The sequence below is a fragment of the Papio anubis genome, chromosome 1 (genome assembly GCF_008728515.1).
Source record: "Papio anubis isolate 15944 chromosome 1, Panubis1.0, whole genome shotgun sequence".
NCBI lineage: Eukaryota > Metazoa > Chordata > Mammalia > Primates > Cercopithecidae > Papio > Papio anubis.
Window position 1 is genome coordinate 182,591,853 of NC_044976.1, and position 20,221 is coordinate 182,612,073.

The window sequence follows — 20,221 nt, forward strand, 5'->3', positions numbered from 1 at the left end:
TTATAGTTACCAAAACAGCATGGTATGGGTATAAAAATAGGCACATAGACCAATGGAACAGACTAGAGAATCCACAAATAAAGTTAGATACTTACAACCAACTGATCTGCAACAAAGCATACAAAAACATAATGTGGGGAAAGGACACCCTTTTCAACAAATGTTGCTGGGATAACTGGCAAGCCATATGTAGAAGAATGAAACTGGATCCTCATCTCTCACCCTATACAAAAGTCAACTCAAGATGGATCAAAGACTTAAAAGACTTGAAACCAGGCCGGGCGCGGTGGCTCATGCCTGTAATCCCAGCACTTTGGGAGGCCGAGACGGGCGGATCACAAGGTCAGGAGATCGAGACCATCCTGGCTAACACGGTGAAACTCCGTCTCTACTAAAAATATTAAAAAATTAGCCGGGCGTGGTGGCGGCGCCTGTGGTCCCAGCTACTGGGAGGCTGAGGCAGGAGAATGGTGTGAACCCGGGAGGTGGAGCTTGCAGTGAGCTGAGATCCGGCCACTGCACTCCAGCCTGGGCGACAGAGCGAGACTCTGTCCGAAAAAAAAAAAAGACTTGAAACCATAAAAATTCTAGAAGATAACACCAGAAAAACTCTTCTAGACATTGGCTTAGGCAAAGAATTCATGTCCAAGAACCCAAAAGCAAATGCAACAAAAACAAAAATAAATAGATGGGACCTAATTAAACTAAAGAGCTTCTGCACAGCAAAAGAAATAATCAGCAAGGTAAACAGACAACCCACAGAGAGGGAGAAAATATTCATAAACTATGCATCTGGCAAAGGACTAGTACCCAGAATCTATGATGAACTCCAACAAATCAGCAAGAAAAAAACAAATAATTTCACCAAAATGTGGGCAAAGGACATTAATAGACAATCCTCAAAAGAAGATATACAAACAGCCAACAAACATGAAAAAATTCTCAACATCACTAATTATCAGGAAAATGCAATTTAAAACTACAGTGAAATATCACCCTACTACTGCAAGAATGGCCATAATTTAAAAAATCAAAAATAAATGTGGTGAAAAGAGAACACTTTACACTGCTGGTGGGAATGTAAACTAGTACAACCACTATGGAAAACAGTATGGAGATTCTTCAAAGAACTAAAAGTGGAACTACCATTCAATCTAGCAATCCCAATACTGGGTATCTACCCACAGGAAAATAAGTCATTATATGAAAAAGACACATGCACATGCATGTTTATAGTAGCACAATTTGCAATTGCAAAAATACGGAACCAACTTAAATGCCCATCAAGCAATGACTGGTTAAAGAAAATGTGGTATATACACACTATGGAATACTACTTAGCTATAAGATGAAATGAAGGCCGGGCACGGTGGCTCAAGCCTGTAATCCCAGCACTTTGGGAGGCGGAGACGGGAGGATCATGAGGTCAGGAGATCGAGACCATCCTGGCTAACATGGTGAAACCTCGTCTCTACTACAAAATACAAAAAACTAGCTGGGCGAGGTGGCGGGTGCCTGTAGTCCCAGCTACTCGGGAGGCTGAGGCAGGAGAATGGCGTAAACCCGGGAGGCGGAGCTTGCAGTGAGCTGAGATCCGGCCACTGCACTCCAGCCTGGGCGACAGAGCGAGACTCCGTCTCAAAAAAAAAAAAAGAAAAGATGAAATGAAATAATGGCATTTGCAGCAACTTGGATGGAGTTCGAGACCATTATTCTAAGTGAAGTAACTGAGGAATGGAAAACCAAATATCGTATGTTCTCACTTATAAATAGGAGCTAAGCTATGAGGACGCCAAGGCATAAGAATGATATAATGGACTCTGGGGACTGAGGGGGAAGATTAGGAGGGGGATGAGGAATAAAGACTACATAATGGGTACAGTGTACACTGCTCAGCAGGTGATGGGTTGTATTAGTCCATTCTCACACTGCTATAAGGATATACCCGAGACTGGATAATTTATAAAGGAAAGAGATTTAATTGACTCACAGTTCCACAGAGCTGGGGAGGCCTCAGGAAACTTACAGTCATGGCAGAAGGGAAAGCAAACATGTCCTTCTTCACACAGCGGTAGGAAGGAGTAGAATGAAAGGGAGCAAAGGGAGAAGCCCTTTATAAAACCATCAGATCTCTGGCCAGGCAGTGACTCATGCCTGTAATCCCAGCACTTTGGGAGGCCGAGACAGGCGAATCACCTGAGGTCAGGAGTTTGAGACTAGCCTGGCCAACATGGTGAAACCCTGTCTCTACTAAAAATACAAAAAATGAGCTGGGAATGGTAGTGCATAACTTTAATTCCAGCTACTTGGGAGGCTAAGGCAGGAGAATCCCTTGAACCCAGGGGCCGGAGGTGGCAGTGAGCTGAGATTGCACCACTGCACTTCAGCCTGAGCAACAGAGTGAGACTCCATCTCAAAAATAAATAAATAAATAAATAAAATCATCAGATCTCATGAGAACTAATTCACTATCACAAGAACAGAATGAGGGAAACAGCTCTCATGACTCAACCAGCTCTACCTGGTCCCTCCCATGACATATGGGGATTATGGCAACTACAATTCAAGATGAGATTTGGTTGGGGACACAGCCAAACCATATCACGAGTATACCAAAACTCTCAGAAAATCACCATTGAAGAACTTATCCGTGTAACCAAAAATCACCTGTTCTCCAAAAACTATTGAAATAAAATAAGAGAAGCAAGGTATCATGCAGAAGGAAATGAAAAAAAAGACAGAAAATATGTAAGAAAGAAAATAATGTTAGAGAATAAAATAGTAAACAGACATTCCAAAAGTTTTGTGAGATGAACAATATATTTAAAAAAAAAAAAGAAAAAGAAGGCTGGCTGCAGTGGCTTACGCCTGTAATCCCAGCACTTTGGGGGCCCGGGGCAGGTGGATCACCTGAGGTTGGGAGTTCGAAACCAGCCTGACCAAGATGGATAAACCCCGTCTCTACTAAAAACACAAAATTAGCTGGGTGTGGTGGTGCATGCCTGTAATCCCAGCTACTTGGAAGGCTGAGACAGGAGAATCGCTTGAACCTGGGAGGCAGAGGTTGCAGGGAGCCAAGATCGCGCCATTGCGCTCCAGCCTGGGCAACAAGATCAAAGCTCCATCTCAAAAAAATAAATAAATAAAACAAAAAGCACAGAAGCAGAATGCTTGTGGCTCCATTAAAAAAGAAAAAGAAAAAACAGGAATCTAGGCTGTTTTCCTGCCATGCCATACAAGTGAGTGAACAATTACAGAGAATTGTAACCAGAGCCCTAATTATTTGGAATATCATATGTGAGATATAAAACAAAAATAAAAACTTGTTTTATTCCTTCTTCTAGATATAAATTCTATGAGACTAGAAACCATGTCTTACATATTTGTATTTTCACATCTAACAGCAGCGATTCTGCTATGGCAGTGAGAGTCTTATAAATAGTTTTGAGACGGAGTCTTCTCTCTGTCACTTCCAGGCTGGAGTGCACGGCCGGATCTCAGCTCACTGCAAGCCCACCTCGGTGGGTTCACGCCCCATTCTCCGCCTCAGCCTCCCAAGTAGCTGGGACTACAGGCACCCGCGACCACGCCCGGCTAGTTTTTTGTATTTTTTAGTAGAGACGGGGTTTCACCGTGTTAGCCAGGATGGTCTCGATCTCCTGACCTCGTGATCCACCCGTCTCGGCCTCCCAAAGTGCTGGGATTACAGGCTTGAGCCACCGCGCCCGGCTAAATAGTTAAATTCATGAATAAAACCACTTTTTTCAAATTGACAACATGTAAAATGACATCAACTATTTAAACATAAACAAAAATCTTTAATACAAAGAAGTCATTTATTTTACTTCCAAATAAAACCAAACAAAATATTTGGAAGTGATCACAGATGATAAATTATAAATACCATAACTGAATAGTATTCATCTATATTAACAGTGATATAGGCCAGGTGTGATGGTTCACACCTGTAACCTCAGCACTCTGGGAGGCTGAGGCAGGCAGATCACTTGAGGCCAGGAGTTCAAGACCAGCCTAGCCAACATGGCAAAACCTTGTCTCTACCAAAAATACAAAAATTAGCATGGCATGGTAGCACATGCCTATAATCCCAGCTACTTGGGTGGCTGAAACACAAGAATCACTTGAGCCTGGGAGGTAGAGGTTGCAGTGAGCAGAGATCTCACCACTGCACTCCAGCCTGGGTGACAGAGCAAGATTGTCTTAAAAAAAAAAAAAAAACAGGCCGGGCGCCGTGGCTCAAGCCTGTAATCCCAGCACTTTGGGAGGCCGAGACGGGTGGATCACGAGGTCAGGAAATCGAGACCATCCTGGCTGACGTGGTGAAACCCTGTCTCTACTAAAAAAATACAAAAACCTAGCCGGGCGAAGTGGCGGGTGCCTGTAGTCCCAGCTACTCGGGAGGTTGAGGCAGGAGAATGGCGTGAACCCAAGAGGAGGAGCTTGCAGTGAGCTGAGATCCGGCCACTGCACTCCAGCCTGGGTGACAGAGCAAGACTCCGTCTCAAAAAAAAAAAAAGAAAGAACTGATCTAGGTGTTATACCGTAAGCCTGAGGTCCTAGATTTGTAATATGTCTAAGTTGAACTAGTCGTTTAATCTTTCATCCATTGACAGAAAGAATTATCTAGCCCTTGCTAAAAGGCTGAAAGTGACAGAGAGTTTATCACCTCAAGATGCAGCTCATATATTGGAAAGTATCCATTTAAAAAACATCGTCTTTAGGATTTTCCCCTCCTAACAACATAGGAACTAAATACCCATTACAATCCAACTAGATCCATAAAAGAACACACTTTTCAAAGCATTACTGAGCTTGCGGAAAGAAACAGAAGATTCTAGGGATGAAAAACAAGAACAAACAAAAAATAGTAAGTTAGAAATGGAGTGGGAGTTGTGAGCAGTAAGCAAACCCAAGGTCAGGGTGGTTCCCTGGAAAATATCAACACTGAAAACCAGAGACTAAGTCTTGGGCTCACTTCAAAGTGGGAGGCATGGGCAAGTGTAGGACTACTGCATGAATCCCAGATTCCAGAAGGGAGCACATGCAAATCTTCTTTTCCAGAAAGCATCCTGGATTCATGCCCTGAAGACCCCATGGCCAAGGTCAGTGAAATATTAGCTCCATAAGCAAAGGCTGCAAAATACTAATGTAAATAAACCACCATGAATGAGACTCAGAAGAAACAACCAACAACAGATTTTATAAGACTATGCATGAAATGTTTGAGAAATAAAAGATAGAATCTAAAAATGGGCTGGGCACAGTGGGCTCACACCTGTAATCCCAGCACTTTGGGGGGATGAGGTGGGCAGATCACCTGAAATTAGGAGTTCGAGACCTGCCTGGCCAACATAGGGAAACCCCATCTCTACTAAAAATGCAAAATTAGCCAGGCATGGTGTAGCATGCCTGTAATCCCAGCTACTCAGGAGGCTGAGGTGGGAGAATCACTTGAATGTGGAGGTGGGGCTTGCAGTGAGCTCAGATCGTGCCATTGCACTCTAGCCTGAGTGACAAGAGTGAAACTCTATCTCAAAAAAAAAAAAAAAAGAATCTAAAAATGAATAAACAATAAAATTATTATATACGATGAGACAGATGTGGAAACAAACCAATAGAACTCTTAAGGGAGGCCAGGCACAGTGGCTCACACTTGTAATCCCAGCACTCTGGGAGGCTCAGATGGGTGGATTGCTTGAGGCCAGGAGTTCGAGACTAGCCTGGCCAATATGGCAAACCCTTTCTCTACTAAAAATACAAAAAAAATAAAAAATAAAAAAATAGCCAGGCATGGTGGCATGTGCCTGTAGTCCCAGCTACTTGGGAGGCTAAGGCACAAGAATCACTTGAACCCGAGAGTCAGAAGTTGCAGTGAGCCAAGATTGTGCCACTGCACTGCAGCCTGGGCCACAGCCAGATCCTGTCTCAAACAAACCAAAACAAAACAAAACAAAAACTCTTAGGGGAAAAATATAATTATTGAGTTAATAATAGATGGGTTATAGCAGAATAGACACACCTAAAGAAGGTAGTAATGTCCTAGAACAAATTACCCAAAATGTAGGACATAGATAAGAGGGAAACTATGAAAAAGAGATTAAGAGACAAAGAAGATAGAATGAGAGTATCTAACATATATCTAATCAAAGCTCCAGAAAGAGAAGACAGAATGCAGTACAGACACAAGTCAAAGATCATCACTGATAATTTCCCAAAACTTCTGAAAGACATCAATCTATATAGAGAATTATGGTATAGATATAGGTACAGGAAATATAAAAAGAAATCCAGAGGAACTAAATTTACTTTCCTACCTGAAGTAACAACAACAAAACAAGGACAAAGAATATGAAACAATTTTTAAGACACTGGATATCAGGCAATGAAAGTAAGTGATCCCTGAGAGACCAGAAATAAAGCAAACCCTACAATTATGCCAGACTAATGCCTTGGGAGAGTTTTCCAGGCCATAGCACACAGAAAGGGAATCCAGGAAGACCCCAGTTGACTCTCTGAGTTAAGGAGACAGAGCTAACAGTCTAGAGATGAAAGCAGCTGGAGTTCAGAGGGCAGAGTAGCAGAGGGAACAGTTACACAGGATATGCAGAAGATCTCCCTCAAGCGTTCACCTAAGTACTGATCAGAGCATAAATGTGAGAAAACTACCCAAGACCAAGGAAAGAACTAACCCAAAAGGATCAGAGGTAAGAGTGCCGGAACTCGCAGAGAAGCAGTACCAGTTCCAAGCAACCAGACTGTAAAAACTCATGATTCATGGGACATTGGATATGGTACACAGAAAAGTTTTGCCTCGGTATCCAGAACTAATTAGCCCTAAATTGGGCACTGCTCTTGTCCCACCTAAAGACCTAACAGTATCAAAATTTTTTAAAATAACTTAATTGTGTCCCACAACAAAGCTAAGAAATATTTGTATGAATACAAAAGTATACAGATCTGAAGAAGGCACGATTCCTGTCTGCCATCCAATCAAAATTACTCCTAGGTTTAAATGTTTGTTCCCTCATAACTGGTGTTGAAATTTAATTGTTATTATAACAGCATTAAGAGGTGGACCTCTGCCCTGATAAATGGACTAATGCCATTATTGCAGGAGTGGGTTCATTATCGCACGAGTGGACTCACTCCCTCTTTCTCTCTCTCTCACTCTCTCACTTTCTGTCATGTTACGATTACCACAAGAAGGTTCTCACCAGATGCTGGCACCTTCGTATATTGCACTTCCCAGCTTCCCAAACTGTGAGCCAATAAATTTCTGCTCATTATAAATTACCCCCGTCTGTGAGCAGCACAAGGCAGACTAAGACAATTACTAAACATGTAAAGAAGCAGGAAAACACGCCTATGAGGAGAAAAATCAATGAATCAAAACTGACCCAGACCAAAAGAGATGTTAGAATTAACAGACAAAACCACTAAAAGTTATCTAACTACATTCTGTATGTTCAAAAAGTTAAGTAGAGACATGGAAGATATTTAAAAGACCCAAATTGACCTTCTAGAGATGAAAGTAAAAATGTCTGAGATGAAAATATACACTAGATAGGATTAAAGTGAGATCCTGTCTCTACAAAAAAATACAAAAAAATTAGCTGGGTGTGGTGGCACACACTTGTAGCCCCAGCTACTTAGGAGGCTGAGGTAGGAGGATCACTTGAGCCCAGGAGGTTGAGGCTGTAATGAGCGAAGATCATGCCACTGCACTCCAGCCTGGGTAACAGCACAAGACTCTACGTCAAAAATAATGATAATAATAGTAATAATAATTAGATAGGATTAAAAGCAGATTAGATATTATGGGAAAAAAGATTAATGAACTTGAAGGTATAGCAATAGAAACTATCCAAAATGAATACAAATAGAAAAGAGCAAAAATGTGTATAACATTAGTGATCTGTGGGACAACTTCAGTACTAGTGGCCTAATAAACGTGCAAACAAATTCCCTCAAAAGGGGTGGAAAGACAAACAAAAACACTTAAAGAAATAGCCAAAATTTTTTCATATTTGATGAAAACTATAAAGCCACAGATCAAAATGCTTAATAAGCACCAAGCACAAGAAACGTAAAAAGAACTACACCAAGGCATAGCATAGTGAAATTGCTCAAAAGCAACAGTAAAGAAAAAATCCTAAGGCCAGGCTCGGTGGCTCATGCCTGTAATCCCAGCACTTTGGGAGGCCAAGGTGGGCAGATCACGAGGTCAGGAGTTTGAGACCAGCCTGACCAACATGGTGAAACCCTGTCTCTACTAAAATACACAAAAAACTAGCCGGGCAAGGTGGCGGGCGCCTGTAGTCCCAGCTACTCGGGAGGCTGAGGCAGGAGAATGGTGTGAACCCAGGAGGCAGAGCTTGCAGTGAGCTAACACAAAGCCACTGCACACAAGCAAAACCCACCGAGCGAAAAACCAAAACAAAAAAAAAAAAAATCTAAAGGAAACTGGACCATTCCAATAATAGCACTAACCTGACTTTAGACAGAAGTTCTCCTCTGTCTGCACAGTCCACACTGACTTGTCGAATAAGTTCATGAAATATCGTGTTGTAAATGGTCTGTTCCTTCTTCAATATATGTAGTAGTTTGTGCATCTGTCAGAAGGTAAGTAACATAATCAGTACTTACTACAGTCTTAGTAAAAAACGTTTTAGGAGGTTAACACCCTAAATGTAAATAAGTTTTAGAAACATGTTGATTAATTTATTTCACTTACATTTTCATTTATATATATACATACAAAAGTGATATTTGATTTTTAAAAGTTGGTCTGCCTAGGCACAGTGGCTCACACCTGTAATCCCAACACTTTGGGAGGCCAAGGTGGGCAGATTGCTTGAGGCAAGGAGCTTCAGACCAGCCTGGGCAATATGGTGAGACCCTGTCTGTACAAAAAATATAAAAATTAGCCAGCCATAGTGGCACACGCCTGTAGTCCCAGCTACTCGGGAGGCTGAGGTGGGAGGATCACCTGAGTCCAGGGAGGCAGCAGCTGCAGTAAGCCATGATCACAGTGTACTCCAGCCTGGGTGACAGAGTAAGATGTTATCTCAAAAAAAAAAAAAATTGGTTTAATCACAAGCCTCTTTATCTGATGCACTGAAAAGGTCACAATATCACTTCTATGTTATACCTGCCAAAAATAAAAAACCTCAATCTAAAATCATGACTATACATACATCTGACAAACCAAAATTGAAGAACATTCTACAGAGTAACTGGCTTGTGTTCTTCAAAACAACAAAGTCAAGAAAAACAAAGAAAGGCTGAGAAACTGTTTCAGATTAAAGTTGTCTAAAGAAACATGACAACTAAAAGAACTGTGTGATCCTGGCCGGGCGCGGTGGCTCAAGCCTGTAATCCCAGCACTTTGGGAGGCCGAGACGGGTGGATCACGAGGTCAGGAGATCGAGACCATCCTGGCTAACACGGTGAAACCCCGTCTCCACTAAAAAAATACAAAAAACTAGCCGGGCGAAGTGGCGGGCGCCTGTAGTCCCAGCTACTCGGGAGGCTGAGGCGGGAGAATGGCGTGAACCTGGGAGGCGGAGCTTGCAGTGAGCTGAGATCCGGCCACTGCACTCCAGCCTGGGCGACAGAGCAAGACTCCGTCTCAAAAAAAAAAAAAAAAAAAAAAAAAAGAACTGTGTGATCCTTGCATTCTGGACTAGGAAGAAAAAATAGCTATTTTTAAAAGCCATTATAGAGACAATTGATAAAAGATAAAATTTAAATGGGGTCTGTGTTAGATAATACTATCATATCAACATTAAATTTCCTGATAACTATATTACGGATATATAAGAGAATGTCCTTGTTTGTAGGAAATATATCCTGAATATCTGGATGTCAAAAAGGCTTGATATCTCCAACTCACTCTAAACGGTTCAGAACAAAATGATGCATATGTAGACAGAGAAGGAGAGAGAATGAGAAAGCAAATAGGGCACAATGTAAATAACTAGATGGAGAATCTGGGTAAAGGTTACATAGCATTGTCTTGTATTGAACTTTTTCTGTAAGTTTCCAATTCTATACAAATGAAATATATAAAACAAAAAAGAAATAGCCCTGATAAAGAAAAAAGTCTCTATCTATGTAAGACTAAAAGAGTTTTTCTTAAGTAGAAAATAAAAATTACAAGTGGTCGCCCGGTGCGGTGGTTCACGCCTTTAATCCCAGCACTTTGGGAGGGTGAGGTGGGCAGATCACTTGAGGTCAGGAGCTTGAGAACAGCCTGGCCAACAGGTGAAACTCCATCTCTACTAAAAATATACCTGGCAGTGTTTTTTAGTGTTACATAAAATAATAAGGGTCTTACAATCAATGATACCTTGTATTTGATGAAATAATAATACTAACAATTAATTATACAGTGTCGACCACATGCCAGGAACTGTTCTAAGCACTTTACATTTATTATGTCATTTCATCTCCACAAAAACCCTATGAGGTAGGTGATATTATTATCTCCAATGTTCAGATGAGGAAACTGAGGTACAAATACATTAAATGACTTGTCCAAGGCTACCAGCAAATATACAGCAGGGTCAGAATTCTAACCCAGGCAATCTGCCTCCTGAGTGCATGCTCTTAGCCACCAGGTTGCATTCAGCTTTGCAATTACCTTAGTTGGTCCTGTATATTCCTGATTTTCCACACCAGCCCTCTCTAGCATAGTATCCATCACATCATTCAGCTGGGCCACTTCTACTCTTTTATTAGGTTTCCTAAAAAATTGAAGTGGCAGACTTACGCAATTAACATTGCAACAGGTAATTCTCAAATGGCAAAAAGAACATAATATGTATAAAGAGAATATATACGCTCTCTGGGATATTAATGGCATTTTAAGCATTAGACCTAATCTATTGGGAGACCAATAACACAGTAGAAAAAAGCAAGAAAAATGCAAATAGTATGATTCTCCTTTTCATAAAAGAAAATAATGCTTCCCCCAAAAAAATTCTATATACCTATCACATAGGAGTGTAAGAACATAGCAAAAGAAAAAATGTGGGGAGATAAACATCAAATTTTTAACATTGGTTACCTCACAATGTGAGAGAAGAAAGGGACAAAGAAAAGGAAAAAAAAAAAGACTATAGCAAAATAGAGAAATACTAATGGTTAAACATAGAATATAAAAGTACTTTATAGTATTTAAATATTATGCTATATATGTAAATATGTAAAATTGAATATGCAATTAGACAAATGAAATACATAAACATTGAATATACAATCGTAAAAACGAAAACACTGATTAGATGATGAAATTGTAGGCAATTATTGTCTTGGGTTGCTGGTATAATTTTAACAATTGTGTTTAATAAAGTACCAAGAAATATGTATGTACATAGGTAATCTTTCTGAGAAAGATTTGAGAAAATAAACGTACTCACATGGATGGGAAGAGCAATAGCCTGTTTTCACTATCTGTGAGGAGAGTAGTGTATTTGCTACAATAAATAAGATAGGTAAATGTTATTTTAAGAAAATTTTCTAGCCTGTTTATCAATTAGCACAACTAACCCCCAGAATCTTGGTTTCTAAGTACCATTCTCCACTAAAAGGAATCAGTATTCCTTGGAGAAGTGACCCACCACCCATTCCAGGGCTGGAGTTGGAAAATACAAGACGAACCTGGAAATCTTATCGAGCCAGAAAGTAAGTGTTCAAATAATCATGGGGACATGTCCAAAGAACGCAAGAGACAACTCAAAGGAGCGGCGTTTGGCCATGGGCCAAATCTGGAAAAATTTGAGCATCAAAATAATGGGCTGGGCAAGGTGGCTCATGCTTGTAACCCTAACACTTTGGGAGGCTGAGGCAGGCAGATCACTTGAGGTCAGGAGTTCGAAACCAGCCTGGCCAACATGGTGAAACCCCCTCTTTACTAAAAATACACACACACAAAAAAAAATTAGCTGGGAATGGTCGCGTGTGCCTGTAATCCCAGCTACTCGGGAAGCTGAGGCAGGAGAATCACTTGAAACCAGGAAGTGGAGGTTGCAGTGAGCTGAGATCGCGCCACTGCACTCCAGCCTGGGCAATAAGAGCAAAACTCCACCTCCAAAAAATGAAATAAAATAAAATAATGATAGTAAAGAATTAAAATCCATCAAATAAAATAGAAATCCATTATTCCATATGGTAAAATGCCAACTAACAAATTGGCAGAAGAAATAATGATCATACAGAAGAAATGATGAAAATTTTTAGAATTCATCAAGACTGGGTGCAGTGGCTCACACCTATAATCCCAGCACTTTGGGAGGCCAAGGCGGGTGGGTCACCTGAGGTCAGGAGTTTGAGACCAACCTGGCCAAAATGGCAAAACCCTATCTCTACTAAAAATACAAAAATTAGCTAGGGGTGGTGGCGGGCACCTGTAGTTACAGCTACTCGGGAGGCTGAGGCATGAGAATTGCTTGAACCCAAGGGGCAGAAGTTGCAGTGAGCCAAGATTGCACCACTTCATTCCAGCCTGGGTGACAAAGCAAGACTTCGTCTCAAAAAAAAAAAAAAAAAAAAAAATCAGCCATGCGCGGTGGCTCATGCCTATAATTCCAGCACTTTGGGAGGCCAAGGTGGGCAGATCACCTGAGGTCAGGAGTTAAAGACCAGCTTGGCTAACATGGTGAAACCCTGTTTCTACTAAAAATTCAAACAACTAGCCAGGCATGGTGGTGCTTGCCTGTGATCCCAGCTATTCAGGAGGGTGAGGCAGGAGAATTGCTTGAACCTGGGAGGCGGAGGTTGTGGTGAGCCAAGATCGTGCCGTTGCACTCCAGCTTGGGCAACAAGAGCGAAACTCCGTCTCAAAAAAAAAAAAAAAGTCATCAAAAGATCTATAACCAATGGGTTGTTAGGAAATACACACTAAAGTATTTGGTGGTAGAAGTATTTGATTACTTACTCTTAAATAGTTTGAAAATATGTGCATGTGTATGCATGATTATGTATGTTTAAGAGCAAATGAGACAAAGTGTAAACAACCAGTGACTCAAGGTAGAGGAGGTAGGCATTCCTTTTCCCATTTTTGCAACTTTTTATGTCTGAAATTACATTAAAATAAAAGGTTACCCAAAAAATGAATTTCATTTGGTTCTCTTGAGCAAAATATTGTTCTGAAGCATACCATCACAATGAAATGCAATATATTATAACATACATATTGGAAAGACAATATCAAAAGAGTGACAGCCGCTGGATATTTTATCATAAAACCTTAGTCCAAAGTTCTCGTTTTCTAAACTACAAAACATTCAAGTGTTGTTTTAGAAAATAAAAGCAAGATCCTATTTTCAATCCCATAAACAGGAATCAAAGACGACGGATGATGAGTCTGCAATGTGGAGCCAAGCCCTGGAGCATGGATTATGAGATGCTGGCTCAGAGGGCTACTTTCCTTTGTCTCCACGATCGTTGCTCAAAATCATTCCTGAAGGGCATAGTCACGCATTCAAAACAAAGTCCCATTTTTTAAAAAATTCAAAATTAAATGGCAGGAAAAAAATACGAATAATTTAATCACTAACATCCCAAACTCTTTTAAGTACTTTTAGTTTTGTTTTTTTTTTTTTTTTTAATTTGTATCTTTCTTTTTTAAAATTATTTATTTATTTATTTTTGAGACGGAGTCTGGCACTGTCGCCCAGGCTGGAGTGCAGTGGCTCGATCTCGGCTCACTGCAAGCTCCCCCTGCAGTGTTCACGCCATTCTCCCGCCTTCGCCTCCGGAGTAGCTGGGACTACAGGCACCCGCCACCACGCCCGGCTATTTTTTTGTATTTTTTGTATTTTTAGTAGAGACAGAGTTTCACCATGTTAGCCAGGATGGTCTTGATCTCCTGACCTCATGATCTGCCTGCCTCAGCCTCCCAAAGTGCTGGGATTACAGGCGTAAGCCACCGGCCCCAGCCAATTTGTATCTTTCTTAATTGTATTAGGATGGCTGGCTCAAATGTTTCCTCATTTCAGTTTATATATTGCTCAGGAAATGAGTGTACTATTCTCAGGTTCTTCTATATATGGGAAGGAGGAAACAGTTCAACTTGTCAGGTATTCTTTCTTGTTTTTGTTGAGATGGAGTTTCACTCTTGTTGCCTAGGCTGGAGTGTAATGGCACAATCTTGGCTCACTGCAACCTCTGCCTCCCAGGTTCAAGCGATTCTCCTGCCTCAGCCTTCTCAGTAGCTGGGATTACAGGCACCCGTCACCACGCCCAGCTAATATTTTTGTATTTTTAGTAGAGACAGGGTTTCACCATGTTGACCAGGCTGGTCTTGAACTCCTGACCTCAGATGATCCACCCGCCTCGGCCTTGCAAAGTGCTAGGATTACAGGCATGGGCCACTGAGCCGGGGCAGGTATTCTTTACATATTATAGTACTCACTCATCATAACACTCCAAACCTGAAACTCCTGTACTTGACACAATATGAAATTCTTCAGGAATCAAAGTATCTGTTAGTGTCTTTGGCTTAAAAGAAAAGAAAAACAAAACAAAAAAGAAGAATGAATACATTAATAGAGAAAAAATTCACTTGCACAAATCCTAATTCTTAACCCAAAGAGATACTACTTTTTAAGTTGAGAAATTTTGATTAGAGAAATAACAATATTAGTAATGTGGGTCACAGCAAATGACAAAAACTAACCAGAGCACACATCTCTAAAATAACCATAAATTAAAGAATAACCTTGGTACTAGTATTAGTTACATGTGTTCCATATATTCAGAAGTTTATTGATTCTTTTCCTTTAAATTCAGCAGGGAATTTAAAATTCAACTTAGCAAGATACCAAAGATAAGAATCCTACAACTTTATATGTAGATTTCTAGGGGAAAAAGAAATCTAATCTCCCACACTGTGTTTTTTAGATTAAAACAGATTAACTGTGGTTTGCAAAATAGCTTAGAATAAGATATTTTGATCTTTTCCTGCTAAATACCCTTTTCCTGTTTTAAGAAGTAATTTCAAAATGCTACGAAGATTGGTGAGCAATGCAGGTTGTTATAGTATGACATTGTCTTATATTCTGGAGAAATGATTTTTAAAAGTAGACAGAGGGAGAGAAGATTATTTGTCAAATACTTTACTTACCTTATGCGGCACAATGACACCATCATGTGACTGTAATGAACGGGCCAAATGTGGGGGACAAACTGCCTTCTCCCTAGTCTGTCCTTTGGTATATTTAACATCATACAGAAAAGAAATATCCCTAAGAAATAAGAAAAATATATTTACAAAACAAGTTTTCTATCTGGATACCACATAAAAGCAGGTGAGATCCACAGAGATCCTTCTAATGGGTAAGATGGTCCTCTGTGTCAGCAAAACTGATCTCCTTACGTAACACTTTACTAAGCCTGAGGCATTAAACATGAGTTTCCCCACATTCTTTCTCTTCTCCACCTGAAATTTCTCATTCATATCACAAACTCTTTCCTTCAGTATCAGGTTAAAATATATTCTCTTTCCTGTGGTTATTCCCTCCACTTAGGTGCTTGATTCCATCTTCGCCCATATCCTCAGGAGTCGCATTCCATCAGTCCTAACTTCTGTGTATCTCCAACTCTACTGGAACATCCCCTTTGATCTATAATAAACTTTTTCCCCTTATAAAAATCTCTCCTTGAACATGCATTGCTGTCATGTTGTGATTATTATTATCATTATTACTATTATTATTATTATTATTTTGACACAGAGTCTCACTCTGTCGCCCAGGCTGGAGTGCAATGGCGCAAAATCTCAGTTCACTACAACCTCCGCCTCCCGGATTCAAGCAATTCTCCTGCCTCAGTCTCCTAAGTACTGGGATGACAAGCACGTACCACTATGCCTGGCTAATTTTTTGCATTTTTTAGTAGAGATGGGGTTTTGCCATGTTGGCCACGCTGGTCTTGAACTCCTGGCCTCAGGTAAGCCACCCGCCTCAGCCTCCCAAAGTGCTGGGATTACAGGCATAAGCCACAATGCCTGGCCACTGTCATGTTATTATGATCTATCAATGGATCAATCGATCAATCATCACTCACTTGTGTTAAACATCAGACTTTCTGAAATTGTCCTGCAATCTGATTTCCACCCATACCTCTCTTCTGAAACAATTTTCTAGAAAGTTGATGATGATTACCACTGCCAAGTTAAACACTCTCTTAGCAGTTATCTTCTACCACACTTCCCTGGAATGTTTTCCAGGGTTGATCACATTTGCAACTTTTCTGTGAGTCTTTAAATTATTTCAAAATAAGAAGTTTAATAAAACAAAATAAAGAAAAGTGGAGAAAAAAATCCTCTGGTAACCAAGATGTGGGCAAGTGGTCTAAGCTAGGCCAAATTACTCTCCCAGGAGACTGAATTCTGAGTCATTGACTCTTTTAAGGTTTCCAAGACAGAAAACAATAGGCATGAACATCACCACAATGGTACCCTGAAATGATTGTCCATTATATCCTTCTATAAACTCCAAATGTATTTACTGGTTTACATAGTAAAGAATAATTCAGCATCTACTACATACCAGGCACTATTCTGGGAGCTAAGAACATTAACAGTGAAAAAAGCAAATAAAAAGTTCCTACCCTCATGGAACTGATTCTAGTGGTGAAGAATGACAATACAGAAATGTTACAATTTCAAGGCCAGGTGCAGTGGCTCATGCCTATAATACCAGCACTTTGGGAGGCCGAGGCGGGCAGATCACTTGAGGTCAGGAGTTCAAGACCACCCTGACCGACCATCATGGTGAAACCCCTTCTCTACTAGAAATACAAAAATTAGCCAGGCAGGGGTGGTACATGCCTGTAGTCCCAGCTACTTGGGAGGCTGAGGCAGGAGAATCGCTAGAACCTGGGAAGCGAAGATTGCAGTGAGCTGAGATCGTGCCACTGCACTCCAGCCTGGGCGACAGAGTGAGACTCCATCTCAAAAAATAAAAATAAAAAACTACATTATTAAATTTGGGTGCCCTGGGTTCCAGGATTGTTCATGAACGTGCCTAAAAGTCATTAATTTGCTCAGCAAATATTTATTAACTATATTATAAGTGACAGAAAATATGCTAGATGAAAGGAATATAGAACTATTTCTTAAAATAGACACAGTCCCTACCACTGGGGAGCCTTCAATATAGCGGGGAAGATTCGAAAACCAAAGAAAAGTATAATATAAAGACTATTGTAACAAAGAATAGAATGTTATTGGAACAACTAATAACAACACCACCTCAATACAGTTTAGACCAAGTCAGGGAAAACCTCAGGAGGCAGTAACAATTAGTAAGAACAAAAAACTGATTTGAATTTAGGTAAGCAACCAAAAAGTGTAGAGAACAGCATATGCATAGGTCCTGAGACACAACAGCACATGGTGACTTCGGCGAACTGAAAATTGAGTATAGTTGGCCCTTGAACAACACAGCCTTGAGCTGCCTGGGTCTGTTTATACACAAATTTTTTCAACCAAACACTGACTGAAAATACAGTATTCACTGGATACGAAACCCTCATATAGAGGGCCAACTTTCCATATACATACACGAGTTTCTGACTCATATATGGCTGACTGTAGAAATTGAATATACAAAGATTCTGGTATCTGCCGGTGTCCGGGAACCAATCCCCCACATATCCCTCAGTATGAGGGAAGACTAAATATACGGTTGAAGTATGAAGAATAAAATTATTGAAATTAGAGAACTAAACACAGAAAGCCTTGCAAATCATGCTTAACAAGTTGGGCTTTAGTCTAAGAGAAGCTAGAAAGGTTTTATAAATGAAATGAAATTTTAAATTATTTTAGAACGACTATAATGGTTGCAATATTGTGAAATGGTGGTGTGCTTTGAGGGCAGTGTCATTTGGCAGCTGATGTGGCATGTGAGATTGGTGGAAACAGGCCAGTTCTGGTGTCCCAGGAAGATCCTGAAATATACAACATTGACCATAACGATTTTTAAACATATATATTGGTAGCAAAAGACATCAAGCTACTGATGTTCTGCACTGTGATATTCTGGTTCTATTGGACATGTCCAAGGGAGAAATGTTAGAGCTTTATTTTCCAATCCTCTGGATTCTTTCTCTGTTCCACTCTCTTACAGGCTTTAGATAGTCACAAAGATCTGAACGAGCTGCTCTCAGGATGATGCAACAGCAGTTCCTATCACACCAATAAATACTGGAGAAGTTGGCCATTACAATTGTTTTGTTAGCTAAAAATGATGAATGCTTCATATACATATATGTATCTGTGTGTATGTATATTATATATTATATGCATATATATGTGCACAGTATATATACATGTATATACATATATAATGCATATGTATACATTATACATTATATGTTATACATTACATATTTTATAAAATTATACCTATATTATACACACAATATTTTATGCATATATACACACACATATAATTATCTAAAGAATATGTTGGGGCCAGGAACAGTGGCTCACGCCTACAATCCTAGTATTGTAGGGGGCCAAGGTAGGCGGATCACCTGAGATCAAGCGTTTGAAACCAGCCTAGCCAACATGGTGAAACCCCACTGCTACTAAAAATAAAATTAAAAAACTAGCCAGGTGTGGTGGCGGGCACCTGCAATCCCAGCTACTCAGGAGGCTGAGGCAGGAGAATTGCTTGAACCTCAGAGGCAGAGGTTGCAGTGAGCTGAGATCGCACCACTACACTCCAGCCCAGGTGACAGAGCAAGATTCCATGTCAAAAAAATAATTTTTTTTTTTAATAAATAAAGAATATTTTGATTTAGTAATCACTCAAATTTTCTCAAGAAGCTACTTTAGGAGCCTTTTGTATTTTTTTTTATTTTTTAATTAATTAATTAATTTTTAAATTATACTTTAAGTTTTAGAGTACATGTGCACAATGTGCAGGTTTGTTATATATGTATACATGTGCCATGTTGGTGTGCTGCACCCATTAACTCATCATTTACATTAGGTATTCCTCCTGATGCTATCTCTCCCCCCTCCCCCAACCTCATGACAGGCCCCAGTATGTGATGTTCCCCACCCCGTGTCCAAGTGTACTCATTGTTCATTTCCCACCTATGAGTGAGAACATGCAGTGTTTGGTTTTCTCTTGTTGAGATACTTTGCTCAGAATGAGAATATGCAGTGTTTGGTTTTCTGTCCTTGTGACAGTTTGCTCAGAATGAGAACATGCAGTGTTTGGTTTTCTGTCCTTGTGATAGTTTGCTCAGAATGATGGTTTCCAGCTTCATCCATGTCCCTACAGAGGACATGAACTCATCCCTTTTTATGGCTGCATAGTATTCCATGGTGTATATGTGCCACATTTTCTTAATCCAGTCTATCATTGACGGACATTTGGGTTGGTTCCAAGTCTTTGCTATTGTGAATAGTGCCGCAATAAACATACATGTGCATGTGTCTTTATAGTAGCATGCTTTATAATCCTTTGGGTACATACCCAGTAATGGGATTGCTGGATCAAATGGTATTTCTAATTCTAGATCCTTGAGGAATTGCCACACTGTCTTCCACAATGGTTGAACTGGTTTACACTCCCTCCAACAGTGTAAAAGTGTTCCTATTTCTCCACATCCTCTCCAGCACCTGTTGTTTCCTGACTTTTTAATGATCGCCATTCTAACTGGTGTGAGATGGTATCTCACTGTAGTTTTGGTTTGCATTTCTCTGATGGCCAATGATGATGAGCATTTTTTCATGTGTCTGTTGGCTGCATAAATGTCTTCTTTTGAGAAATGTCTGTTCATATCCTTTGCCACTTTTTGATGGGGTTGTTTTTTTCTTGTAAATTTGTTTAAGTTCTTTGTAGATTCTGGATATTAGCCCTTTGTCAGACAGGTAGATTGCAAAAATTTTCTCCCATTCTGTAGGTTACCTGTTCACTCTGATGGTTGCCTGTTCACTCTGATGGTAACTTTTTGCTGTGCAGAAGCTCTTTAGTTTACTTAGATCCCATTTGTCTATTTTGGCTTTTGTTGCCATTGTTTTTGGTGTTTTAGTCATGAAGTCCTTGCCCATGCCTATGTCCTGAATGGTATTGCCTAGGTTTTCTTCTAGGGTTTTTATGGTTTTAAGTCTAACATTTAAGTCTTTAATCCATATTGAATAAATTTCTGTATAAGGTGTAAGGAAGGGATCCAG

At 40.1% G+C, this 20,221-nt stretch overlaps 1 protein-coding gene across 8 annotated transcripts in view; it reads right to left on the minus strand.

Annotated features, from left to right (window-relative positions):
* Positions 1–20,221, minus strand: part of AXDND1 (axonemal dynein light chain domain containing 1) — a 185,677-nt gene that overhangs the window by 156,763 nt on the left and 8,693 nt on the right. For 7 of the 8 annotated variants that reach the window (XM_031658150.1, XM_031658151.1, XM_031658152.1 and 4 more), the window contains 5 exons: positions 15,152–15,272; positions 14,441–14,526; positions 11,445–11,501; positions 10,667–10,769; positions 8,512–8,633 (listed from right to left, as the gene is read on the minus strand). In XM_031658150.1, the coding sequence (XP_031514010.1) occupies positions 8,512–8,633; positions 10,667–10,769; positions 11,445–11,501; positions 14,441–14,526; positions 15,152–15,272 (489 nt within the window). Of the gene's footprint in view, positions 1–8,511; positions 8,634–10,666; positions 10,770–11,444; positions 11,502–14,440; positions 14,527–15,151; positions 15,273–20,221 lie in introns of those variants that run through there. The other variant, XM_031658171.1, reaches the window with a different exon arrangement.